The sequence below is a fragment of the Haliotis rubra genome, unplaced genomic scaffold, assembly GCF_003918875.1.
Source record: "Haliotis rubra isolate DU_JTF1 unplaced genomic scaffold, ASM391887v1 Scf234, whole genome shotgun sequence".
Classification (NCBI taxonomy): domain Eukaryota; kingdom Metazoa; phylum Mollusca; class Gastropoda; order Lepetellida; family Haliotidae; genus Haliotis; species Haliotis rubra.
In genome coordinates this window covers 659,855-685,496 of record NW_025766381.1, presented here as the reverse complement: position 1 = coordinate 685,496, position 25,642 = coordinate 659,855, and the positions used below count along the sequence as shown (strand labels likewise).

Below are 25,642 nucleotides of genomic sequence, written 5' to 3'. Positions count from 1 at the left end.
TAAACAACAAACCAGCCAACCAACCAAATTTAAAGTAAACCTTTATTGATAAAATATTACATATACCCCGTCAAAGTGGAAGATTAGTATTAGTGTTTTCTCAGTAAACTTCAACTGCTATATGCTTTCATTTTATAACAAATTCTCTGAAGCTTTGGAAATATATACAACATGAATCTTTAAAACAGGAAACTGGGATGGCTTTCATGACAACGAGACTGGCATCTATGGTTACACTTGGGCTGCCGGTACATCTCTATGTTCAAACGACACGGTTGGCTACAATGACCCTCATGCTAAAATACCCAGCAGAGATGAGTGGACCTACAGCGGGTTGACCTCTGGCCTTCACCTCTCGGATGGGCCTCATTACGTCACAGTTCAAGCTGTCAACAACATCATACATGGAGGTGCTCTTGTCACAACAGTGTGCCACTCAACACCCCTCATTGTAGACACAACGCCGCCTATTTTCAATGGCATAGATGACGTCTTCTTTGATGGTGATTTTGAGCTCCTGGGACTGTACTACAACGGATCTGATCCTCTCTCTAAAATTGCCCATGTCCACTTTGGGCTTGGGTTAACCCAAAATGATGTGAAACTGCGATCCTATGAAGAATATAAACCCTTTGGTGACCCCAAACCATATGTACTGGTTGAAGATTTTGTCCTGAAGCAAGGAGTTGCTGCCTGGCCCAGAATTCGGCTTACCAACAATGGTATGTGGTGTCCTTTTTTTGTCAAGAATAATACCCCTGTTCTGTATAACCACCTACCCCCTCACTCCAGCACTCAACCACTTACTCAACAACTCACTCACTCAAGCAATCGCTCATTCAACCACTCATTCAACCACTCACTCAACCACTTAACTCACTCAATAACGCACTCAGCCACTCACTCAGCTACTCACGCAATGTCTATATCAACCACTCACTCATTCAGCCACTCACTCAAGCAATCACTCACTCAACCACCCACTCAGTCACCCACCCACTCACTCAACCACTCACTTATTAAGCCAGTTACGCACTCAATAACTCACTCACTCAACTACTCAACTCAACCACTCTCTCAATGTCTATTAATACATTCTACTTTTCTTAGTGGGGCTTTCTACAAGTGGTCACGCCAATGAGCCAATCATTGTGGACGACTCTCCCCCAGTAGTTGGCGTCATCAACGACGGAAGTACGGTTGGCGTAGATGCAGACTACCAGGCAGATGCACATGTCATCTGCGCTCAATGGGAAAATTTCTATGACTCGGAATCTGGAATTAAGAGGCATGATTCTATTACCTTTTTCACTATATATGTTAATGCTTGTACGTCTTTACAATGAGCGTTTTTGTAGTGTTATATCGTATTACTATTTTGTGTAGTTTTCCTTTCACTTCCGTGATCTGTAAGTGAACACATCAGATTGTAGAACTGTTCACAGATCATAAATTATGAATATTTCGGTCTGAAAAAACACACGAATTTTTACAACAGAAACAAGACATGTTGATGGGAAATTGTGAGTCTATTATGCAACGAATAATCTAAAATGGCTTCTCGCCACAGACAGTAACTGACAAGCCACATAAAATAATGTTTATCTGTTTGTTTTCAGGTACTTGTGGGGTGTTGGTACAAAGCCTGGTGTCGATGACATTGTCAAGTTCAAAGTGGAGGACCGCTCGGTGCACAATGACTGTAGCAGTGTCTCACTGACTCACAACACCACGTATTACTCAACCATCATAGCGTTCAATGGGGCGCTGAACATGAAGAGAGTTAATTTTACTTCAACTGGAGGTACACGTAAATTCACGTATAAAAAATCATGTTTATTATCCAAAACTGGGTTCCACTCGAGATATTGCTTGTGTGAGATTATACGATATCTCCTAGGAGATATCGTTTTGATAGTAGATTTAGTACAGTACCCTGACAATGCTATGACGTCATGAATTTGATGACGTCACAATGCTATGACATCGCTGCACTGCAAGTCTAATGGTAGTACAGTGTTCGGATGTACATTTTTCATTGAAAACTAATAAAGAGGGATTTTTTTATGATAAATAGAATCACACCCTCGTTTCTACCGATATCAATTATATCAACAATCGTTGATAGAGTTACAAATATCCTCGGCAAGCCTCGGATATTTGTAATTTTATCAACTCATGTTGATATATTTCATATCAGTAGACACTTGGGTGAGATTCTCTATCTAAGGACAATTGTTATTCATCATTATGTGAACGCTTAACTTAATTCTCCACAAATACTGACGATGGAGTTTATAATATTTCAAAATCCAATGCTAAAAATATAATATTTTTATGAAATGTTCAATAGACTGTTTCATTCTTAGTCTTTGTTACACAGTCCTAGTGGACATCACGGACCCAGTAAAGGGATGGATCAAAGATGGGGATGATGCAAGCCATGACATCACTTATTCATCAGAGCAGGCCCTGATTCAGGCAGTTTGGGGAGGTTTCTCTGATCCTGAGAGTGGGATTGTCAAGTATGAAGTGGACATATACATCAACAATCAGCACAGGAAAACTAACACAATCGTACCAAGCGGGGATAGCCTGTTGAACTACATGAACGAAAAAACATTGGAACTGAAGCAAGGTGATGTCGTGCACACAAAGGTCAGGGGATTCAATGGAGCCGGGAAGAGTGTAGAAGCCACAACCAATGGCTATACATTGGACATGACACCCCCAGTAGCTTACTTTGTTTACGACAATGACGGCCAACAAGAGTACCAGTTGGATAAGACAGCACTTCATCTATCATGGAAGTTTGAGGACGCTCAATCCGGTATTGAAAAGTATATGGTTTCCGTTTTTGAGGACTATGCTGGCATGAAGAGACGAATCTGGCCCTCAACAGACAAAGCAAAGGACATACCTGCAACAGGTGGACAAATGTCCTATCCACTGACAAGTGTTACCCTTGTGGATGGGGCGCGCTATTTTGCCCATGTCATAGCTGTCAATAAGGCCAAGATGTCTAGAACTGTTGATTCTCCGGGCGTGGTGATAGATTCCACAGCTCCTGAAGTAGAGAAGGTTCGTGTACAGAATTATGATGACAACTCTCACAATTGCGAGTGTCTCCATGTTCTTATTTCTTGACAGTACGGATTATAATATAATCTGGTAATTTTGTTGACAAGTTGATGTTGAAAATGTAATCATTATTTACATGGTTTCATCAATTTATTGATAGTCTTTGACATGTTTCAGATCCACCTTGGACCAATGAAAGAGGATGAGGAAATTGAAGATGGAAAACTCGTCCACACAGACAAATCCAAAATGACAATCTCCTGGAAAGTAAGTGATGAAGAGAGCGGCATCAGTGAGATATATGTTGCCATTGGGACCTCGGAACATGATCAATCCATTACCAATGGATTTCTCACTTTCTCACAGACAAACGAGGTGACACTGAAACATCTGAACCTTATTGATTCTACGACGAGTGGAAACTATTACTTCATCCAGATTAAGGTAAAGAACGGCGCAGGTGCAGAGTCCCGTCTGCGTATCTCCAGGCCAATCATTGTACTACCCGGAAACATACCAGGTGTGATATATGACGGGAGGAAACGTTTCGTTGATGCAGACTTCCTCCATGACAGATCAACCTTTGCAATGTCTTTTGCTGGTTTCCAAAGTATTGCCTGTGGTATTGTGGCCTATGAGTGGGGTATTGGGACTGAGCCTTATGTGACAGACATCGTGCCATTCACGAGCTTTGGGGTTGTGAAGACTAATGAATCATCAGGCTTTGGACAAATCGACATCCAGCTGTTTGAAGGTGTAAAGTATTTCACGACAGTCAGAGCAAGGACCGGACATAAATGTCACGAGGAGCACATTGTATCAACATCTGATGGTATTCTTGTCGACACACAGGGACCTCTAATCAAGGCATCCAATACCAAAGGCCACACGATTCCAGATGTAAAGGCCTGGGGAGTTGTGTTCCAGAATGAAACCGACATAGTTGAAGTAACGCCTGATATCACTGACCCCTCTGGAGTCAATGCCAGCCATGTATGCTTGGGTTCCTACCCATATGAGGACGGCATCCACAAATGTAGTCCTCAGAATGAAAAGAGCGTCAAGGGACTATCTCTGAAGCCAGGATCATCAGTCTTTATAACTATCAAGGCAACGGACAATGCTGAGAACAGTGCCACATGGGAATCTATTGCCTTGATTCCTGATTCAACTCCACCCGAACTGGTCAACTTTACATGTACAAAGGAAATATCCAGCATGAGATCTGGAATAGAATGTGTTTGGGATGAGGCAAGGGAGCATGAGAGTCACATGGAGTCCATCAGTATCTGTCTTGGTGAGGCTGACAGGCCATGCTCACTGTCTTCTTTTGAAAACATACCACTCCAAAAGAGATCATGGAAAACGGACACCTTTAGATTCATTGACAAGGTAAACGAGGATAAAATATTTGTCACGGTTCACCTAACAAATGCAATGAAGAAGGAAGCACGTTTGACAAGGGAAGTGATCGTCGATTCAACAAAACCTACAGCTGGCAAAGTTTTGATTGTTACCAATGATCGATTGAAAGATAAAACTACGCATCAGCAATGCCAAGTACCAAATTCCTTTGTTGAGGTCATCATAACAGGATTTGAAGACCCTGACACAGGCATAAGCAGGTAACTAACTTTGTGTTGATTATTATTATTAAAGGTTAGGACAAGGCAATTCCTGACGATAGTAACAATATCCATTTATATGACCATTGATGTGCTTTGTGTATATTTACATTGGTACTGTTTTCGTATTTCAGATGTGAGGTTGGACTGGGTCGGGAACCAGGATCAACTGATGTTCACAGAATGAAGACTGGCCAACCAGAGACTGTCATTTTCTTTGGAAAACTGTCTCTACAACCAGAAGATAAAGTCTATGCGATTGCAAAATGTCTAAACAGGGCTGGTCTCTCGGCATCTGCAACATCTGAAGCAGTTGTAGTTAGCCCATACCCACACCTTACAGTGACGGATGGTTCTGGAGAGAAGGACGAAGATTTCCAGACAGGTCTCTCCTCTCTGGAAGGTCACTGGCATTACACAAGCGGCTGCCCGGTGATGAAGGCGGAGTGGCAGATTATGACAGTTAGTTGGACTGTATTCCAAGATTTCACACCATTACCAGAATCCCTTGGAACATTCTTCAGTGATGAACTTCGTCTAACAGCAGGATTTACCTACATCAACGTGATACGTGTAACAGATGCGATAGGAAGAATTCACGTCGCGTACACTGATGGTGTAACTGTTCTGATAGAACCACCACACCCAGGGGCTGTCAGGGATGGACCAGAGAAAGATATGGACTACCAGACCTCTACAGCTGAACTATCAGCTAACTGGGATGCGTTCGGTAAACCGAATAGTACAGATGCCACTCAGCAGATCGATCGCTATGAAGTTGCAATAGGTGATGATGTCAAGAACCCAGCTTCACGCTACAACGTCCATTTCTTTGAAACTGCTCACCTGAACACCTCGTTCACATTCAGGAACCTGAAACTGAAAGCAAAGTTGATAACATATTATGTCACAGTACGTGCTTACAGCAAGGCTGGGAGTTTTGAAGAAGCATATTCTGATGGCATTAAAGTTGGATATGATTTGGACATATCTCCCGGGAGCATTGACTTACGCAAGTACAGTCATAGTCGTGAAAATCTGAAGGTGTCATGGAGTGGTTTCTACTCCGACATTGGACTCACAGAATACACTGTTGGAATCAGCAAGGACAGTATTACTCTCCCGGGTAATACTACCAACTGTAAATCACTTATGTCAACCATTTCCAACTACAATGCATCCTTTAGATCTGCGGGACGAGACACTGTAGTGCATATGCAGAATCTTACACTCCAACAGGGTCACTCCTATTATGTGACAGTGATTGCCCATGACAAGGTCGACTCTTGTATTGGGGTTTCTCAAGGTCCTATTACCATTGACACAACTCCGCCTACACAAGGTCACATTTCCGCAGTAGGAGGTCAGAGTACAAAGGTTGTGTACATCAGCAGCAGAGAGGAGGTGACCCTACACTGGAATGGCTTTGAGGACATTGAGAGTGGTATTCAAACATACCACATAGAGCTGTTTTCACAAATGCCATGCATGCACGAATCGACGAAACTTATCAAAGTGATGGATGTTCACAATACGACAGACATTACTCTTTACAGCTTGAATCTAACTCTCAGTCTGATGTATACGTTTACAATAACTGCTATCAACGGAGCTGGTCTGAATACGACAGCTGCAACACTGCCCATCCTCATTGATGTATCAAGGCCACAAGCAGGAACTGTGAAAGTTGGTAGAGACTGGCACACATCAAGGACCTTCCAGAGTGAAGACGACAGAGTCAATGTGCGGACAGCAATTGCAAGAAACAAGAAAGGGTCAGAATGCAAACGAAGTAAGCAAATCTTCCCCAAAGTTTCAAATGAGGAACAGTGGCAATCCCTTGTCAGATCGGACATATCAAATTCCTCTGCTCTGGTTGATAAGTATGCACGGGTGGCCCTCACATATGATGAAAATCTGAGAGACATCGTACGCGGAGGGTTATTTCTTCAGCTTGAGGACACACTGGCAGAAGGAAATTACACGTTCAAGTTATTAAGTGCTAAAGGGCAGAATGTCATCACTTCCCTACATTTTGAATTCTCTGATATATCGACCTACCAATCTCCAGTTCTGAAGGAAATACCAAGACTTGATGACAACGACGTGCCTGAAGAAACCAATGCAACTTCCAATGAAACTGATGAAGTAATTCCGTGCTTATCTTCACCAGGAGTTGCAGTCTTCTTCTATGGTTATGATGATGATACCCATGCTTGGAAAGGACGTATCTGTTTAAGAGATGATAGCAAGGAAACAGAATCCTGGTTTGACTTACCTGGTGATCCATCAGACTATGTTTATGAAATCAGCCTGCGATTCATGAAAGACGTTGAGAATGTGAAGAAAACGTGGAGAACAACACTTTTCATTGAAGGTCATCGCAAAGCAGATATTGAGGGTTACACATTTTCTGGAAAACCAAGTATCATCTACCGAGTACAAAATCTCAATGATTACAAGCCTCCTGTTGGAGATCCTCTTCATCCGTTCTTTACGCAAGCTGTACTGAGCTATTTGGCTGTACCTGACACAGTTGACAAAGAATGTTTACATGGAACACCGTTCTATGATGGAGAAAGTGGTCTGAAAGAGGTATGGGTTGGAATTGGAACAAATAAATCCCTTGTGGACAATGTGCTTCCTTTCACTTTGGAATCAACATATTGTCTGCCATGCATGAATAGCTGTATGGAAATTTGTGATCCAAACTGCTCCGTGCCACCAACTGAAACATTGTCTGTGCTGTCATTGGAACTGCGGAACCTAACTCTGGCCCACAGCGAAAAGTTATCAGGGAATAAAGCTACAAACTCTTCAAAACTGATGGATTTTAAAGCTCCAACATACTACGTCAGCGTAAAGGCCGTAAACTTTGCAAATCAATCGACAGTTGTAATGTCAAACGCTTTCCAAGTTGACATCACTCCGCCACAATTCGATTATATGATGTGTGTTGATCCTCAACATTCTCTGGACGAACCGACTACCTTCATAGGCTCGAATAACAGCGTTGGGGCATTCTGGGAATGCAATGAAGATGTCAGTGAGATAGCTGAATACACAGTGCAGATCGGCAGTACAGAAAGAGGGAACGATGTTCTGATTGCGACATCGGCTGGATTAAAGAGAAAGGTTGGTTTGACACTGGAGCATGCGACCCTGGATGATGGCAAAACCTACTATGTGACCGTGACAGCTATAAATTCAGCAGGATTATCTGCCAAGACGTCATGCAATGTGACGGTCATGATGAGCGCACCTGCTGTTTCTAGCGTCTACACACAGAGTCTCTTCACCTCAGGGTACACAAAGCATGCCGTTTCGCTGAGTCCATCACAACACAGCATTGGTATCCATATACATGGCGGATATGACAACCTATACTATGGTGAGTTTATGTTTGCTTCTTTGTTTGTTTGTGTGGTGGGTTGGTTGTTTAACGCCGCACTCGGCGATATTCCAGGTACATGGCGACGGTCTTTTATCGATCGAGTCTGGACAAGACAATCCAGTGATCAACAGCAATTACGATACGATGACATGTGTCAAAGTCAGCGAGCCTGACCACACTAACCCGTTAGTAGCCTCTTACTACAAGCATGGTTTGTTATAGACCCATTCTAACCCGCACCTTCAATGGTCTGGTGACTTTATGCCAATATCCTGGTGTAAGTTTATCAATGTCAGTCATAAACAAAGCAAGGGTTTACAGAGCAAACTATATCTTATATGTAATTATATTAAATCATGTGATTGAAACTTTATTAATACAACATTGATCTTAATGATAATTTTAATTTTGAAGAGAACAACATATCCGAATGTTGTGTATAATATTGTAAATTGTGCTGTTTCAGAATGGACAATTGGCACTGTCCCCGCAACTGATGACGTCTTCCCCATCATCAAGGTGGCAACACGAGCAGATTCCAAAATATCCATTAATCAGGGGCAACTGATGATCGATGGAAAGCTGACAAACATCTCTCTAAGTGACTACAACACTAACGACACAGACACCAATACCTCCAAAGCAGACGGGTCCTTCTTGATGCTGGAGCCAGGCAGATGCTACTATCACAGTCTCAATGCAGTGAGCCGTTCCCATGTTGCAGTTGCCGTGTCTACTCAACCAGTCTGCGTAAAACGTCAGTATCTTACACTTCTATATTTGATTCTTTACAAATATGTTTAAGAGATTATAATAGTGAACGGAATCTTGGCTCGGCTTGGTTTGTTTAAAAAACAGCCTTACTGATGTATTGTGATTACTGCTAGTGAAATGTCTAATTTTACAGTTGCAGATGAAGTAAATTACGTACAGCATAGACTCTAGAGGTATAGCAAAACATTTAAAGTCAAGAGCAAATGTAATGCATGTGCAAATTGACTGTGTATCATCTTGAAACATACGTTATATGCATAACTATTAGTTTAACAGGAAGGCAATGTTCACCAAATTAGTTCTGAATTATACTGTCACATGTATTTTCGTTTCAGGAAAGGATGATATTCTCGTTGAGCTTGGGGATCACAATAGTACCATAAAGTCAGTTGTAATTAATACATCATCCGGTGGCAGCAACGAAACTCTGCAACTGGCTGTTACTGGTAACGTTTGTTCGATTGTAATTATAGTTTAAAATGAGTGGCAGTTAAACAATCATTAATTAAATAAGAATATGTACTGATTGAGTTTATATATGCCCTTGAACTGTTTCCTTTGCCAATAGGTTTAACGTTGACGTTTCAGATCAAATTATGCTTGAGGTTCATTGAAATCGCTAACAGTTCGTGTAGGTACATGCAATTTATAGCGAATGTATAATTCTATGGAATGGTGTATAATTTTTCTTGGTTTGTTTCTCCTACAGGCTACAACGGAAGTCTCCTAATTGGCACTTTAAACTCAACTGACTTATCCATGATATATGGAAGTGCAGCAACTGCAGAATATGTTCCTTACATTACTGACCCGTTGGAAACAATGCAAGCTACTTCAAGGCTTCTCTATGGACGGTATGGAATCTTTCTAGTCAAAGTAACGCAAAGCGTCAGTGACGGCAATCACTCATAAAACCTATCTAACATACTCACTAGCAATATCAATTTACGCCATGTCTGAAACAAAATGAATGTATGATTTCCTTACTGAAACAGGATCAGAAAGCCGTCGGGACTGGCATTCTATATCTCACCAGCCACTGAGGCAATAGTGGACCCAATGATGGATGTCACTGTTCATGGTATAGTCCCCAGAGATGCAAACAAGACCATCGCCCTGCTGTCTTGGAATAAAGGTATGGCATAACACCATATGCACATCCTATTGAAAATTACTGTGTGCCTTGATCTTCAGTAACCCATGCTTATCGTAAGAGACGACGAACGGATCGGGTGGTCAGGCTCGCTGACTTGGTTGACACATGTCATCGTATCCCAATTGTGTAGATCGATGCTCATGATGGTCCAGACTCGATTATTTACAGACCGCCGCCATATATATGGAACATTGCTGAGTGTGCCGTAAAACTGAACTCACTCACTCACTCACTTCATCATGAATCTTTTTGCATTGAATATATGTAAATACTATAAGTATGCATGTGTCCTGTAGGTACACAGACGTGGGAGCTGTCCCAGGAACACTGCCCCAAAAGCTCTACAATCAGCAGTACAACTGGAAAGGTAAGAAATTAGTGTCCTGTTTCATAATGAATAAACTGATATTTTAGGTACACGTTCAGTCCAGTGATTTAGTATTAGTTATGAATACCGTTAAAAATCGTGTGTTTTTTAAAACTTTCAGCTGTGCCTCCAAGGCGAGAGACAATCAATAAACGCAAAAGAATATATCACTATTAAACAACCCAAGCTGCTGAGTGTGTTTGAAATAGACAAAGCTGTTCAGAACTCACCACCAGTTGTCATCACAAAAACAATTACATCCGACGAAGACCAGCTCCTGACAGAATACATTGATGTAATGGACAGAGAGGATGATCAGATTTCCTTTACTCTCACGGCACAAGGACAGCATGGGAATGCTTTCCTTACAACTGATGGTTATCTTACGTATACCCCTGAAGCTGACTATTGTGGAGACGATTCTGTTACGGTAGAAGCAAAAGAGCAAAACATTCCTCTTGGAGCCAAGCCTTACAGTGTAACACAGGACATCCAGATTCAGATCCTCTGCACGGAAGATCCTCCTGAACTACGATTCATCAGTCCGAATGATGACGTTTATGATGCAGATGTTGATGCCACTGTGAATGTTGAACTTTCATCTTCGACAAGTTCCTCCACCAGGAAATTCCTGGGGTTCTTCATTCTATCTGACCGAGACGTTGACACTCTTGACATTGTGTTTGATTCAGCAGCTGCAAAGGAGGTTAACATCGAACTGAAGAACACGACCCAGACTGATTCTGTGAAAGCTCTAAGCAGGCTCAGTCACCACAAAGAAAAATCTAACCTGGTGTACGGGGTTTGGGTCACCGTGCCTGCAAATTCACAGCATAATAAAACCATCAAATTCCGGGCCAAAGACGCTAAGAAGGTTCACAGTAATCTAATATCCTTAGAACTATCTGTCAAGAAGGGTTCGTGCCAAGGTCAAGCTTGTGATGCAATCAAAACACAGGGTCTGAAACGTGATAACGGTAAGTGAATTTATACATTGAATGATAATATAAACAACATGAAGCATGCGTTCTTTCCTGAAACAATAGTTAGTGAAGGGCCGAATGAATTTAGTTTACGCCGCTTTTGGAAATATCACAGCTTCACACATTGTACCCACAATTTACGTGGGGAATCGAACCCGGGTCTTCGGCGTGACGAGCGAACGCTTTAATTGTAAGGCTACCTTACCGCCCCTATATTTTGTGACGAGGCTGGTAGGACAAACATAAAGTCTCTCTGAAACAAATTGTATAACTGCTTTGAATTTTATATCTGTAGCCAAAATCTTCAACGACCACCAAGCAGGAAACAAGATGCTCACACCACCTCCACAGTTGTTCAGGAACGATGTAAGGACATCATATCTTCAGATCACATTCACCTGATCCATCGTGCTGTTGGTGTGAATAATTGACATGGACGCACAGTGAACTATAATGTCAATGTTCACGTGAAATGTTGCGGGACTAGCTCTTATTAAGAACTTCGATCTATCTATACAAAATTCAAATACCTTTATTATTGAGATTATTGAGGACTTTTCAATGGTTCTTGTTAAAATTTTGGGATTTGATAGTTTTGCTATGATTTTATACGCAGTTTCTGGGAAAAGGATCGTTACAAACTGGAGCTTCAGGCTTGCAGGGGAGGAGTGTATCTCTCACCAGAGATGGAATCTTCTCGCTGACTTTGGATTCTTCTAAGGCCACAGATGACCAAATGGTCTTGACAGCATCAGGTTTGAATTGTTAGGATGAGAATAATGTCTAATGGTGATATCATGACGGTAATATGACCATGTGTTCTCATTAAGATCCGGGTTAGAATTGATCTTCAGCAGCCAATGCTTGTCGTAAGTGGCAACTAACGGGATCGGGTGGTCAGGCTCGCTGACTTGGTTGACACATGTCGTCGTATCCCAATTGTCTAGATGGATGCTGATGATGTCGATCACTGGATTGTGTGGTCCAGACTCGATTATTTACAGACCGCCGCCATATATACTGGACAAAAATGGTTAGGGATATATGTAAATTTTGAAATTATGAATAATGATCTATTTATTCATTGCCACAATGAAAAATACCAATCATAAGAATACCAATATCCCTAACTTATTTTGTCCAGTATAGATGTAATATTGCTGAGTGCGGTGTTAAACAACAAGCAAAAAACAAACTTATATTTCATCTCAACGTTGAATAGTATACCTTTCCGCTTGTTTATCTTTATCCCTTGTGTTGTATAGGAAAAGTGAACATCTCCACATCTGACCAAGTTACTGTTGAACAGTTGAACACGAACGCAGACAGAAAAAATAGAGGGAGGTGAGTAGACCAGTTGTTCTGAAGTCAGATGCAAATACATGTACTGCTTCTGAAACCATGGACCCGTGAAGTTCCGGGTTAGAATGAACCTTCAGTAACCCATGCTTGTCGTAAGAGGCGACTAACGGGATCAGGTGGTCAGGCTCGCTGGCTTGGTTGACACATGTCATCGGTTCCCAATTGCGCAAGTCGCCCATGCTGTTGATCCCTGGATTGTCTGGTCAGAAACCATGGCATTCGGATAATGTTTGCTGTATTGAATGGATAGCATGGAATAAATGGAAAGCACGTCAGCTTTCAGATAAATCCCAAATATCTTTATATATCGGTCACTATAAGTGGGTCTATTAATCAAGTCTTATTTGTTCAAAACTTAACTCACTCATTCACTCACTCACTCTAATTTGTTTGCACCTGTTTGACTGTTTAAGGTGCTTCTGTTATAATGTTGGATATTCTTCTGTTTCTATCGAGTTTTACGGAACGGAAGTGAAAATAACGATGCTTCCGTTGTGTTTCAGGTTCGTAGAGCAGCTCGGCACACCGCTGACTGTCAGTGTCAAACCTGAAGACCTAAATGGAACACATGTAGATATGAGAGTTAAATCGGCCCATGACAACACGACCAGTGTCAAGCTGTTCTTCAAAGCCAGTGGTAAGCTTGTAATGTTGCCCCCACTCTCCAGCGCACAGAATCATTGACCCCTTCCTCCACAAAAATGGAAAAATGGAAATCTGACAACTGGTAGTCTGTCTCACCTACTTTGTGTACCCCTGAGAACTGAAAGTAAGCTCTGACAGTGAGTGAGTGAGAATGGTTTTACGCCGCTTTAAACAATATTCCAGCAATATCACGGCTGGGGACACCAGAAATTGGCTTCACATATTGTACCCATGTGGGAATCGAACCCGGGTCTTCGGCGTGACGAGCGAACGCTTTAACCACTAGGATAACCCACCGCCCCAGCTCAGACAGTGCCCTAACCATGTAACAAATTGCTGAAAAGGGAAGGAGGAGATTCATCATCAGTTTGATACAGGATGCTATATATCTGTTGAATTACCGTACGATTAAGTAGACAAGTTCTTTTCACGTACAGATGGTACTATTTCAAACCTTAAATATCCCCTTGATTTGTTTGGTTCAGATGGTGCGTGGCACCAACTGCCTGATGTGTGTAACAGCACCAAGTCGACTGTTCTGACAGAGGACCAGTACCAAGTGTCTGTAAGTGCATCTTGAGATGTAGTTCAACATGAGACCCTTGAATACTATTGTGCAACAATAATCGCACATGGTAACCTTATTTAGAGTATGTGAGCGTGTGTGTATATTCAAGTTGCGAGCTTGTGTGCGTGTGTGTTTATATATGTTTTAGCAGATGATGGGGTAATTGTGAAGGGAAAATGATAGCGTGAGCGTGTTATATTTATTTAGGCGATAACGCAATATTAACAGGAGACGATAGTGCTATAGAGAGTATTTGAGTGTGTATCTTATTGTAGTAGGTTAGAGGGTACACTTGACGGGAGCGGATAGCATTATTGAGCGTATGTGTGCGTGCGTGTTATATTCTAGTAAATGGCATCGTAATACTGACAGAAGAGGACAGCATATGTGCATCTGTGTTATATCGGAGTTGGTGATGGAGCAACAATAGGAGACGATAGTGTTATTGAGAGTAGTTGTGTGCGTGTGTGTTATATTGAAGTTGGTAATAACGTAATATTGACAGAAGAGGGTAGTGTAATATTGATTGCAGACAGTAGTTTAATATTTGATAGTAGACAGTAGTTAATAGCAAACATCGTGCTTGAAAACGGTATAAGTATCTAAAACGAAACGTCGCTATTATACAATAAAGAGCTGATGATCCATTAACACTTGTCATTCCTATAGGGATAGCAGTCGAGCATAATAACGATATCAGGTAGGAAATATTACCATTCTAAGTATAAATTCATTTGCTTATTAATGTGTGCATTTGACGATTGTTTCAGTTGTGTCCAGTTCTCTTTGGTCATATGAACCTCACCAAAGCCACCAGCGGAGACGTATCTATACACGTTGCAGTATTTGCTGTCAGGAACACTCCTGTGAACACCCCACCCATTCTGGAGGACACCGTCATCTACGTTCGGGAGAGTCATTCACTAAATCACCAAATCAAGGCAAAAGATCCCGAGGGTGATAAATTCACGTTCCGTTTGACAACCCACCCAAAACATGGCTACGCTGACATAGACTCCACAGGTGGTCTATTCTATTCACCAGAGCCTCACTACAACGGCTTGGATCACATCGGGATTGAGCTTGCGGAACTCCCCGGAGAAGGTTTCAAGCCATCTGTCCAGACATATACCGTTACCATCACTGTCACTGCAGTCAATGACCCGCCCATCATATACTACCTTCCCCCTGACAGTGGCATGTTCCGAGTAGAGAACAACGACATTGTCCAACTGGACATTTCAAGACCGATCCCCTACCAAACAACCGCTGTTGACCTTGGCAACGTCGTCGCAGCTGACTGGGACGAGGGGGATGAGTTCACATACCAGATAACAAGCCTGAACAAGACGGATCACTACTTTGTTGTACAACCAGCGTCTTTACCGGATTCTGTCTGGACCAGCAAGCTCACTGACATCAAACGGCTTCCACAAAAGAAGGTCTCCCACATAACGCTGAATCTACCGTCAGAGTTCAAGGGCACGTTGATGTACACGGTGATTGTTAAGGATAAGGGCGGGGCACAGGTTATACTGGATTTGAACGCAAGGGTTTCTTATAGATCCTGTCAAGCTGGAATTGTGTGTCTTGATCATGTTAGCGCATGGCGCACTGCTTAAAAAATGACACAATCAGTTCACAGCCCGCTTAACCATATAGCTTATAAAATTCTTATAATGCACTGTGTTATTACTGAAACTTGCATAACGTGTTATACATATTCACAGGTTTTTTTACATAACCTGATATACTTACGTGTGATGAATGTTCAAGAAAGAATTATAATTGCTTTGGAATATTGGAAAATTAAACGAATAAAATCCTGCATTGCATCGACTTATTCATGTTCATTTCTTTGTTTGTAACCTGTGAAGATCAGTAGTGGTAGCTCGTGGAGGGACTCCTGGTGAGTTACAGGTGTGTGTGGGGGGGGGGAGCGGGGGGGGGTGTTTGTTGGTCTGACAAAGGGCCTGGTTTACTGGACAAATGGAACCAGTGAAGATCCGTGTTAGAACTGGTCTTCAGCAACCCATGCTTGTCTTAGGAGGCGACTAACGGGATCGGGTGGTCACGTTCTACGACTTGGTTGATATATATCATCTCATCCCAGATGGTTAGATCGATGCTCATGTTGTTGATCATTGGATAGTCTGGTGCAGATTCGATTTTCACAGATCACCGCCATACAGATGACATTTTGCTGGGATCAGGTGGTCAGGCTCGCTGACTTGGTTGACACATGTCATCGCATCCCATATTGATGTGCATGCTGTTGATCACTGGATTGTCTGGTCAAGACTCGATTATTTACAGGCCGCCGCCATATTAGGTGACATTTTGCTGGGATCGGGTTGTCAGACTCGCTGACTTGGTTGACACATGTCATCGTATCCCATATTGATGTGCATGCTGTTGATCACTGGATTGTCTGGTCCAGACTCGATAATTTACAGGCCGCCGCCATATTAGGCGACATTTTGCTGGGGTCGGGTGGTCAGGCTCGCTGACTTGGTTGACTCATGTCATCGTATCCCATATTGATGTGCATGCTGTTGATCACTGGATTGTCTGGTCCAGTCTCGATTATTTACAGGCCGCCGCCATATTAGGTGACATTTTGCTGGGATCGGGTGGTCAGACTCGCTGACTTGGTTGACACATGTCATCGTATCCCATATTGATGTGCATGCTGTTGATCACTGGATTGTCTGGTCCAGACTCGATTATTTACAGGCCGCCGCCATATTAGGTGACATTTTGCTGGGGTCGGGTGGTCAGACTCGCTGACTTGGTTGACACATGTCATCGTATCCCATATTGATGTGCATGCTGTTGATCACTGGATTGTCTGGTCAAGACTCGATAATTTACACGCCGCCGCCATATTAGGTGACATTTTGCTGGGATCGGGTGGTCAGACTCGCTGACTTGGTTGACTCATGTCATCGTATCCCATACTCGATTATTTACAGGCCGCCGCCATATTAGGTGACATTTTGCTGGGATCGGGTGGTCAGACTCGCTGACTTGGTTGACTCATGTCATCGTATCCCATATTGATGTGCATGCTGTTGATCACTGGATTGTCTGGTCCAGACTCGATTATTTGCAGGCCACCGCCATATTAGGTGACATTTTGCTGGGATCAGGTGGTCAGACTCGCTGACTTGGTTGACACATGTCATCGTATCCCATATTGATGTGCATGCTGTTGATCACTTGATAGTCTGGTCAAGACTCGATTATTTGCAGGCCACCGCCATATTAGGTGACATTTTGCTGGGGTCGGGTGGTCAGGCTCGCTGACTTGGTTGACTCATGTCATCGTATCCCATATTGATGTGCATGCTGTTGATCACTTGATAGTCTGGTCAAGACTCGATTATTTGCAGATCACCGCCATACAGATGACATTTTGCTGGGATCAGGTGGTCAGGCTCGCTGACTTGGTTGACACATGTCATCGTATCCCATATTGATGTGCATGCTGTTGATCACTTGATAGTCTGGTCAAGACTCGATTATTTGCAGGCCACCGCCATATTAGGTGACATTTTGCTGGGGTCGGGTGGTCAGGCTCGCTGACTTGGTTGACACATGTCATCGTATCCCATATTGATGTGCATGCTGTTGATCACTTGATAGTCTGGTCAAGACTCGATTATTTGCAGGCCACCGCCATATTAGGTGACATTTTGCTGGGGTCGGGTGGTCAGGCTCGCTGACTTGGTTGACTCAGGTCATCGTATCCCATATTGATGTGCATGCTGTTGAACACTGCATTGTCTGTTCCAGTCTCGATTATTTACAGGCCGCCGCCATATTAGGTGACATTTTGCTGGGATCGGGTTGTCAGACTCGCTGACTTGGTTGACTCATGTCATCGTATCCCATATTGATGTGCATGCTGTTGATCACTGGATTGTCTGGTCCAGACTCGATAATTTACAGGCCGCCGCCATATTAGGCGACATTTTGCTGGGGTCGGGTGGTCAGGCTCGCTGACTTGGTTGACTCATGTCATCGTATCCCATATTGATGTGCATGCTGTTGATCACTGGATTGTCTGGTCCAGTCTCGATTATTTACAGGCCGCCGCCATATTAGGTGACATTTTGCTGGGATCGGGTGGTCAGACTCGCTGACTTGGTTGACTCATGTCATCGTATCCCATATTGATGTGCATGCTGTTGATCACTGGATTGTCTGGTCCAGACTCGATTATTTGCAGGCCACCGCCATATTAGGTGACATTTTGCTGGGATCAGGTGGTCAGACTCGCTGACTTGGTTGACACATGTCATCGTATCCCATATTGATGTGCATGCTGTTGATCACTTGATAGTCTGGTCAAGACTCGATTATTTGCAGGCCACCGCCATATTAGGTGACATTTTGCTGGGGTCGGGTGGTCAGGCTCGCTGACTTGGTTGACTCATGTCATCGTATCCCATATTGATGTGCATGCTGTTGATCACTTGATAGTCTGGTCAAGACTCGATTATTTGCAGATCACCGCCATACAGATGACATTTTGCTGGGATCAGGTGGTCAGGCTCGCTGACTTGGTTGACACATGTCATCGTATCCCATATTGATGTGCATGCTGTTGATCACTTGATAGTCTGGTCAAGACTCGATTATTTGCAGGCCACCGCCATATTAGGTGACATTTTGCTGGGGTCGGGTGGTCAGGCTCGCTGACTTGGTTGACACATGTCATCGTATCCCATATTGATGTGCATGCTTTTGATCACTTGATAGTCTGGTCAAGACTCGATTATTTGCAGGCCACCGCCATATTAGGTGACATTTTGCTGGGGTCGGGTGGTCAGGCTCGCTGACTTGGTTGACTCAGGTCATCGTATCCCATATTGATGTGCATGCTGTTGAACACTGCATTGTCTGTTCCAGTCTCGATTATTTACAGGCCGCCGCCATATTAGGTGACATTTTGCTGGGATCGGGTGGTCAGACTCGCTGACTTGGTTGACACATGTCATCGTATCCCATATTGATGTGCATGCTGTTGATCACTGGATTGTCTGGTCCAGTCTCGATTATTTACAGGCCGCCGCCATATTAGGTGACATTTTGCTGGGATCGGGTGGTAAGATTCGCTGACTTGGTTGACACACGTCATCGTATCCCAGATCGATGTCCCTGCTAGATCACTGGGTTGTCTGGTCCAGACTCGATAATAGTGTGTGCGTCGTTAAACAGCAAACAAACAGAAACAAATCTCAGTATATGTAACTATTCATTTCTGTATGGTTATCGCTAAAGGTTTGGGTTTTGGGTGTTTTTTGGGTTTTTTTATTCAGTCAAATGTTATAGAAACGTTTTTCACGAGTATTTACAGTATACATTTTCCAGATTCAAACATTTTTTGAAATTTATGGTGGAAGCCTGTAATCTACTGTTTTCTTTTCTTTTTTTTTACCTCACCTTATATACACAACATATGTAAAAAAGAATTATACAGATGGGAAAGAAAGGAGAGATAATGAAAGAGAGATAAGAAAAGATGAAAGAGTGCAGAGTGCGGCCTAGAAAAACTCACTATGTCAATTTGTTGGTTTAATCATTTTGAAAGAGACACAACCATTTTCTTTTGAAATCTGAGTGATCGTCACCGAAGATATATTTTTCAAAATGGTAGTGATGTTTTATAAAATAGAAAAGTTGATCGAAATTTAATTCCGCTGAGGTATATCTTGTTTTATTGATATATTGCTTGATAATTATAAAAATGTGGTTCACTAATACACTTGCCTCAGGGTCCCCCATTAAAAACTTTGTGCTATCAATATTGAGACGAGTGCCAGTCTTTAAATAGTACCAGTTTGCAAACTGACAGATTAATGCGCGAGTGCTCGAGTGTTTCTATTTCTCTGCCACATAAAGTACAGATGTCATCCTGATAAATACTTATTTTACAAAGAAATGACTTCGTTGAGACTATTCTGTGCATTATTTTAAATTGAAACTTCCTAGCTTTATTCTCCATGGTAACAGCGTTAATCATTGTAAAACAGTCAGCAAGATAAGTATCGGATAAAACAGTTAAATGACTGGTAACGTTACTGGTCAGAAACAAATTTCACTGTTGCAGTAATATGGCTACAGGACAGCGCGGAAGAGTGTTCGTGTTTTGTTCAAACCAAGATAAATACAATCTTAAAAGATTTCCATGAAAAAAATGTCATAGTGTTTCTCCAAAGATACAAGTCGGCGTATCGATAACCTAGCTAGGCTTTTCTATGTGCAGACTGCCGCTAAATCAGACTCCATTTTAGATGAGTGAGTCCGTTAAATTTAAAGTGACTTTGCTTTGACTTTAACCATATCATGACTAGAGCTGCGAGAAGAAATAGGCTTTAAATGAATTTATGAAAAATGAATGGACAGTGAAACAACCAGTTTAGTAAAGATTTGTAAGATATCTGTAATAATAGAGAGTGAGTGAGTATGGTTTTACGCCGCTTTAAGCGAGATTCCAGCAATATCACGGCGGGAAACACCAGAAATGGCCTTCACACATTGTACCCATGTGGGGAATCGAACCCTGGTTTTCGACGTGACTGGCGAACGCTTTGACCACTTTGTTACTATAGCACTATAAATATTACCATATTTTTAAATACATTATAAAGACTGGCTGTAGATCAGCAATCCATGTTAGGCCATCTTACTAAGGACCATGGTGTTATATAAGGTACATAATCTGCCAGCACGGTACCGCATCTGGGTGTACACTATACCTCCAGTTGTTGGCGATTGTCATCGGGTTTTAACGAAACATTAATACAAAACATAACTGTTGAATCCTCACAGCAGTTAGACAATACGTTCTATCAATGAATCAGTCTCAAATATACATATAATCTTAGCATAATTACTTTACACTCAATGCATTACCAGATGCAAATTAATGCAAAGTATCCTTCGTGAAAGATGGTTATAACGTCTGTAACTTGACCATAGGTTTTGTTTCAAAATCGTTGGTAAATTTTCCTAAATCTTTTCTCCAGGACCAGATTTTGTGATTGATATAAACGTTTCTCAGGAACGAGAACATAATCACGACAAAAAGTAACTGTATTGCACGGTATTTGAATCAGAGGCGACAGTGAGGTTGGGAACATCAGCATTGGGATAAACAATATTGAGCCAATATTATGTTTCCTGAAGAAACGAGAGCTCATTTGAGACTTCCATGGCCAAATCAATCGCGTAGTGGAAGCTTAATGATGAGTGAACACACAATGCCCTTTTAGAAGGTAATCACATGTAACCTACTGTATTACACTTTCTCAGTAACGATGCTAGTACTTCTAGGGGTAGAGTTCCATCCGGGATTCGAACCCACACTCTCAGAGTGAAGCACCTGTTCGCCTTCACACAAGGCCAGCACCCCACTCCGTCATGGCCTCGCAGCTGATGGTCCAGATATGTTGTGTACCCTCTGACGAGTGTAACTTTGGACGGCTCCCATGGCCGAAAGCTATGAACACACAATGCCTATTAGAAAGTGGTCAAATATAGCCTACCATACAGTATACGTCGATTATAACGAACTTAAATGAACCACTTATTGCTCGATATAGCCATAGTTCGTAATACGCAATTCAACTAATATATAGCATCAGTTCTTCATATCTGTCAGTTCGTTATAGTGAGTGAGTGAGTTTGGTTTTACGCCGCTTTTAGCAATATTCCAGCAATATCACGGCGGGGGGACACCAGAAATGGGTTTCACACATTGCACCTATGTGTGGAATCGAACCCGGGTCTTCAACGTGACGAGCGGACGCTTGAAATACTAGGCTACCCCACCGCCCCCAGTTCGTTTTAAGTGTGTTCGATTAAACATCGTTTAATGTATGTTATCTTTGGGATTGCAAAATCCTGGTACTTTCTGGGTTGCGTCCCATCCAGGATTCGAACCTGCACCCTCAGGGTGAGGCTCCTAATCCCAGCACATAAAGTTCGCGATCTGTTATCATGGTATTTTTGTGGACGCCACGATGGCTGAGAGGGTTAGATCGCTGACCTTTGATGGTGGTGAATAGTTAAACCATTAGAACCCGTGAGGTCCAATCGCCTATATACCATCATATTTGGCCACATCAGTTCCAATACAAAAATGAGAAGATATGTTCCACATTTTTGGCACGTTATATTTGTCTTGATTTGACCCTCACAGGATTTTAAAGCCAAACTGATACCTATCTGAACCATTAAATAAATAGTGTAGTCACCACTGGTAACCGCCAAACTCTCCACCGAGAAGCTGTATCGCTAACAATGGTATGACGTCATAATATGACGCATGCAGTGCCCGGAGTTAGAAAACCGTTCGATTAGCTGTTTTTTACTTTCTATTTATTTTACATTTATTTTACCGATTTTCACTGCTTTATTTAAACTATTTTATACATAGAAGTGTTTGCACACTCAGTTTAAACATAATTAACAATTTTTATAGCAGTTTTAAGCTTGTCAGAATATGTTTCACTGATTTAAATAATCCAGTCGAGAGACAGACGCGCTTTTGTTTACATGTCATATAGTCGGTAGCGATCTTCAAAATAAAATAAAATGATTTTTATACATTTAACATGGCGATAAGAAAAATACGTTGTATGCTTCTCCCTCGGGTAATACGGTCTGATGTACGCCTCCTTGTAGCCGTGTCACCCGAGCCGGTAGGCGAGGGATGATACTGCTACAAAAAGGCGTACATCAGACCGTATTACCCTTGAGAGAAGCATACAACTTACACTGTCTCCCCTTTGGTAACACCACTTCAGACACAATATGTTTATAAGTTTGATTCTTTGACTTATGCAATATAGAAGTTGCCAATCCATAAAACCTGTTCCTGTTGATGTGAGAGTATATGCCCACACGGTGCTCATTCGCGACTTCAATGACCGAATCAATCGAATAATGGACACTTCATGATGAGTGAACACACAGTGCCTTTTAAAACGTCGTCAAATGTAACATACTGTTTTGGGGATTACATATTCTCAGTTAAGATTCTAGTACTTCTGGGGATGGAGTCCCATCCGGCAAAGCGGTCAAATGTGCCACACAGTAAACTACAATTATAACAAACTCAAATGAACCACTTTATTTCGATATAGCCATGCATAGTTTGTAATACGCAATTCGACTAAAATATATTGTATACTGACCGGACCCGATCTTCATAGCCATCAGTTTGCTGCTTCATGGGCATTCACCTGATGAATTGGCAAGGTGTAGCCCAGAATCGTAGTGTTTTATATAATAAAGACGTTGTAAATCTATAGCATACGTTGTTAACCTTATCTTTTAGATCTCCCATCAAAATTTCGTACTGGTCAACAAAACTAAGTACTTCTAATCATGGATTACCCATCGAAACGTGACGATGGTTTAATATTAATCTGGAAAACAGAACATGTACCATTTGTAAAAATAATGTTATTGGTGACGAATTTCATGTTATTTTATCATGTACACATCTTAATACTTCGATCTTATTTTTGCAATAACCCAGATATGCATAAATGTATCCTACTTATGAAATCAGATTACACCCCACACCTATTGAAACTTTCACTGTTTACTAAAACTGTTCTTAGTCATTTCTAAATCAATATATCTATTCATATGTTATTGTATATAAACGATTGTATGTTCTCTATATCATTCTGTGTGATTTACGAGAATAAAAGTCTGTTCTGTTATGCATAAGTTTGTTATAAGCGTGTTCGATAAATACCACAGTTAAATGTATGTTATATTTGGGATTACACATTCTTGTACTTTCTGGGGTGTGTCTCATCCGAGATTCCAACCCACACTCTCAGAGTGAGTCTCTTTACGTAGCACACACAGCCAGCGATCTGTTAAGCTATGTTTGGGATTTTTGTGGACGCTGCGCTGGCTGAGAGGGTTAGATGGCTGACGGTTGATGCGGGCGAATAGTTGAACCATTAGAACCCATGAGGTCTGATTGCCTGATGTCCGTGATGGATCGCCTGCATCATGCCTGACCAGTTTGGCCGAGTAGGACGGAGTAGTCAAACACTCTTCCAAAGAATGTCAATACTTGATGTTGGATCATCCCCATCTGTTTGGGTCATAGGAAGGTACCTGAAATCCAGGACATGGGGACTGGTAGAAGTGCATGTTGATTCTCCTTATTGCTACAATATCATCTACTGTGACATCTCTTCCTGGCAAAAGGAGCGGTGGGGTAGCCTAGTGGTTAAAGCGTTGGATCGTCACGCCGATGACCCGGGTTCGATTCCCCACATGGGTACAATGTGTGAAGCCCATTTCTGGTGTCCCCTGCTGGAATATTGCTAAAAGCGGCGTAAAACCACACTCACTCACTCACTCATTCACTCTTCTTGGCAAACGTCTGGGCTTTCTGTTTCCTGGTGTACAGTCCGTTGACTCAAAAGCGGACCAATGAATTGCAATCTAACTCGAAAACTAATAAGCATATAAAACTCAATGAAACGCTGATCATAATCAAAACATCAGACCAACTCTGTGAAGGTTTTGCATAGTTTAAGCCCCAAAAATAAAAAAGTTGTTTCACAAACTATCATTAAAATATTTACACAGTTCACTATTTGTTACGAGGGAGGAGTGCAAAGACAGAGACAACCAGGTGTGCGAGACCTCACAGCACAGGTTAATGAATCAATAATTTTGTCGGCACTTGTGCACGTGCTTCCCGAACACCTGGCTATCCCTTTCTCTGACCCCTATGACTTTGAGGGGTCGAAGTTGACCTTTTTCCGCCACTGAGATTTTCCTATACTTTTTATATGTTATAAAGGAATGGTTCAGCGTCTTAAAAGAGTTGAAATCATTTCTGTTGCAATTTGTGGTGAGTATTCTCATAAACTGACTGGACTGTATAGTTGAACCATTAGAACCCATAAGCTTTGACTGCCTACACACCATCATATTTGATCAGTTCCAGTACAATAAATGAGAAGAGGTGTCAGATAAAATGGCGGTTATCACCAACAAAAAGTTGGTTATTATAAGTATTAGCAGGAAAAGGTGGCTGCATTTGGGCGTTTGGGGCCACGTGTTCCACCAAGTGCAGATCCTTGACCAAATGACATAGCCGTGACAAGACATTTGTATTCCGCATGCACATCGTCCAAGTTTAGATTAAGAACACCTGCCTCAACTCAGCAAACCCCACTTCAGACACAATATCTTTATAAGTTTGATTCTTTGACTTCAAAAAAGTTCAGCTACACCTTAGTATCTGACTACGTCAAAATTTCAAGATCTACAATGAACAATTTGATCTTAGCAACCTTAAAATGTTAACTGATAAATTCTTCAAGTGGATTTCTTTTAACACTAGAGCTGACAAATGTTTGGCCACGACTAATAAAACTTCCTTGTTTGCCTGGATTTAGAGTTGGCTCTTTGCCCATTCTGTGCCCTTGACATTTATCGATGACACGATATCTATCAATGTGTTTTGTGGCATACCATTATCACTTGCGTGATCACCCTTGTCCAATATCCCGTCCAGACGCTCTACCCACACAACCTTCAAACTTGTTTTTTTTAGTCCAAAGACATATTAAGTACCATCTCACCTGACCTACTTGCCATGAAGTTTCCATGTACTTCTCTGTCAGTATGAA

The 25,642-nt window shown here is 42.0% G+C and overlaps 3 protein-coding genes across 3 annotated transcripts in view; all 3 read left to right on the top strand.

Annotated features, from left to right (window-relative positions):
* LOC124278265 overlaps positions 1–15,794 on the top strand; it is a 43,666-nt gene extending 27,872 nt beyond the window's left edge. The window contains exons 35-52 of the mRNA XM_046713982.1: positions 189–722; positions 1,111–1,288; positions 1,620–1,804; positions 2,384–3,081; positions 3,259–4,706; positions 4,841–8,097; positions 8,567–8,857; positions 9,210–9,320; positions 9,584–9,728; positions 9,870–10,009; positions 10,327–10,397; positions 10,519–11,374; positions 11,676–11,746; positions 11,997–12,135; positions 12,646–12,724; positions 13,246–13,379; positions 13,873–13,952; positions 14,726–15,794. Coding sequence (XP_046569938.1) covers positions 189–722; positions 1,111–1,288; positions 1,620–1,804; positions 2,384–3,081; positions 3,259–4,706; positions 4,841–8,097; positions 8,567–8,857; positions 9,210–9,320; positions 9,584–9,728; positions 9,870–10,009; positions 10,327–10,397; positions 10,519–11,374; positions 11,676–11,746; positions 11,997–12,135; positions 12,646–12,724; positions 13,246–13,379; positions 13,873–13,952; positions 14,726–15,577 — 9,269 coding nt within the window. The 3' untranslated portion in view covers positions 15,578–15,794. The remainder of the gene's footprint in view (positions 1–188; positions 723–1,110; positions 1,289–1,619; positions 1,805–2,383; positions 3,082–3,258; positions 4,707–4,840; positions 8,098–8,566; positions 8,858–9,209; positions 9,321–9,583; positions 9,729–9,869; positions 10,010–10,326; positions 10,398–10,518; positions 11,375–11,675; positions 11,747–11,996; positions 12,136–12,645; positions 12,725–13,245; positions 13,380–13,872; positions 13,953–14,725) is intronic.
* LOC124278266 overlaps positions 1–25,642 on the top strand; it is a 200,798-nt gene that overhangs the window by 123,440 nt on the left and 51,716 nt on the right. The window lies entirely within an intron of this gene.
* LOC124278268 overlaps positions 1–25,642 on the top strand; it is a 187,787-nt gene that overhangs the window by 148,071 nt on the left and 14,074 nt on the right. The gene's annotated exons all lie outside the window — the stretch shown is intronic.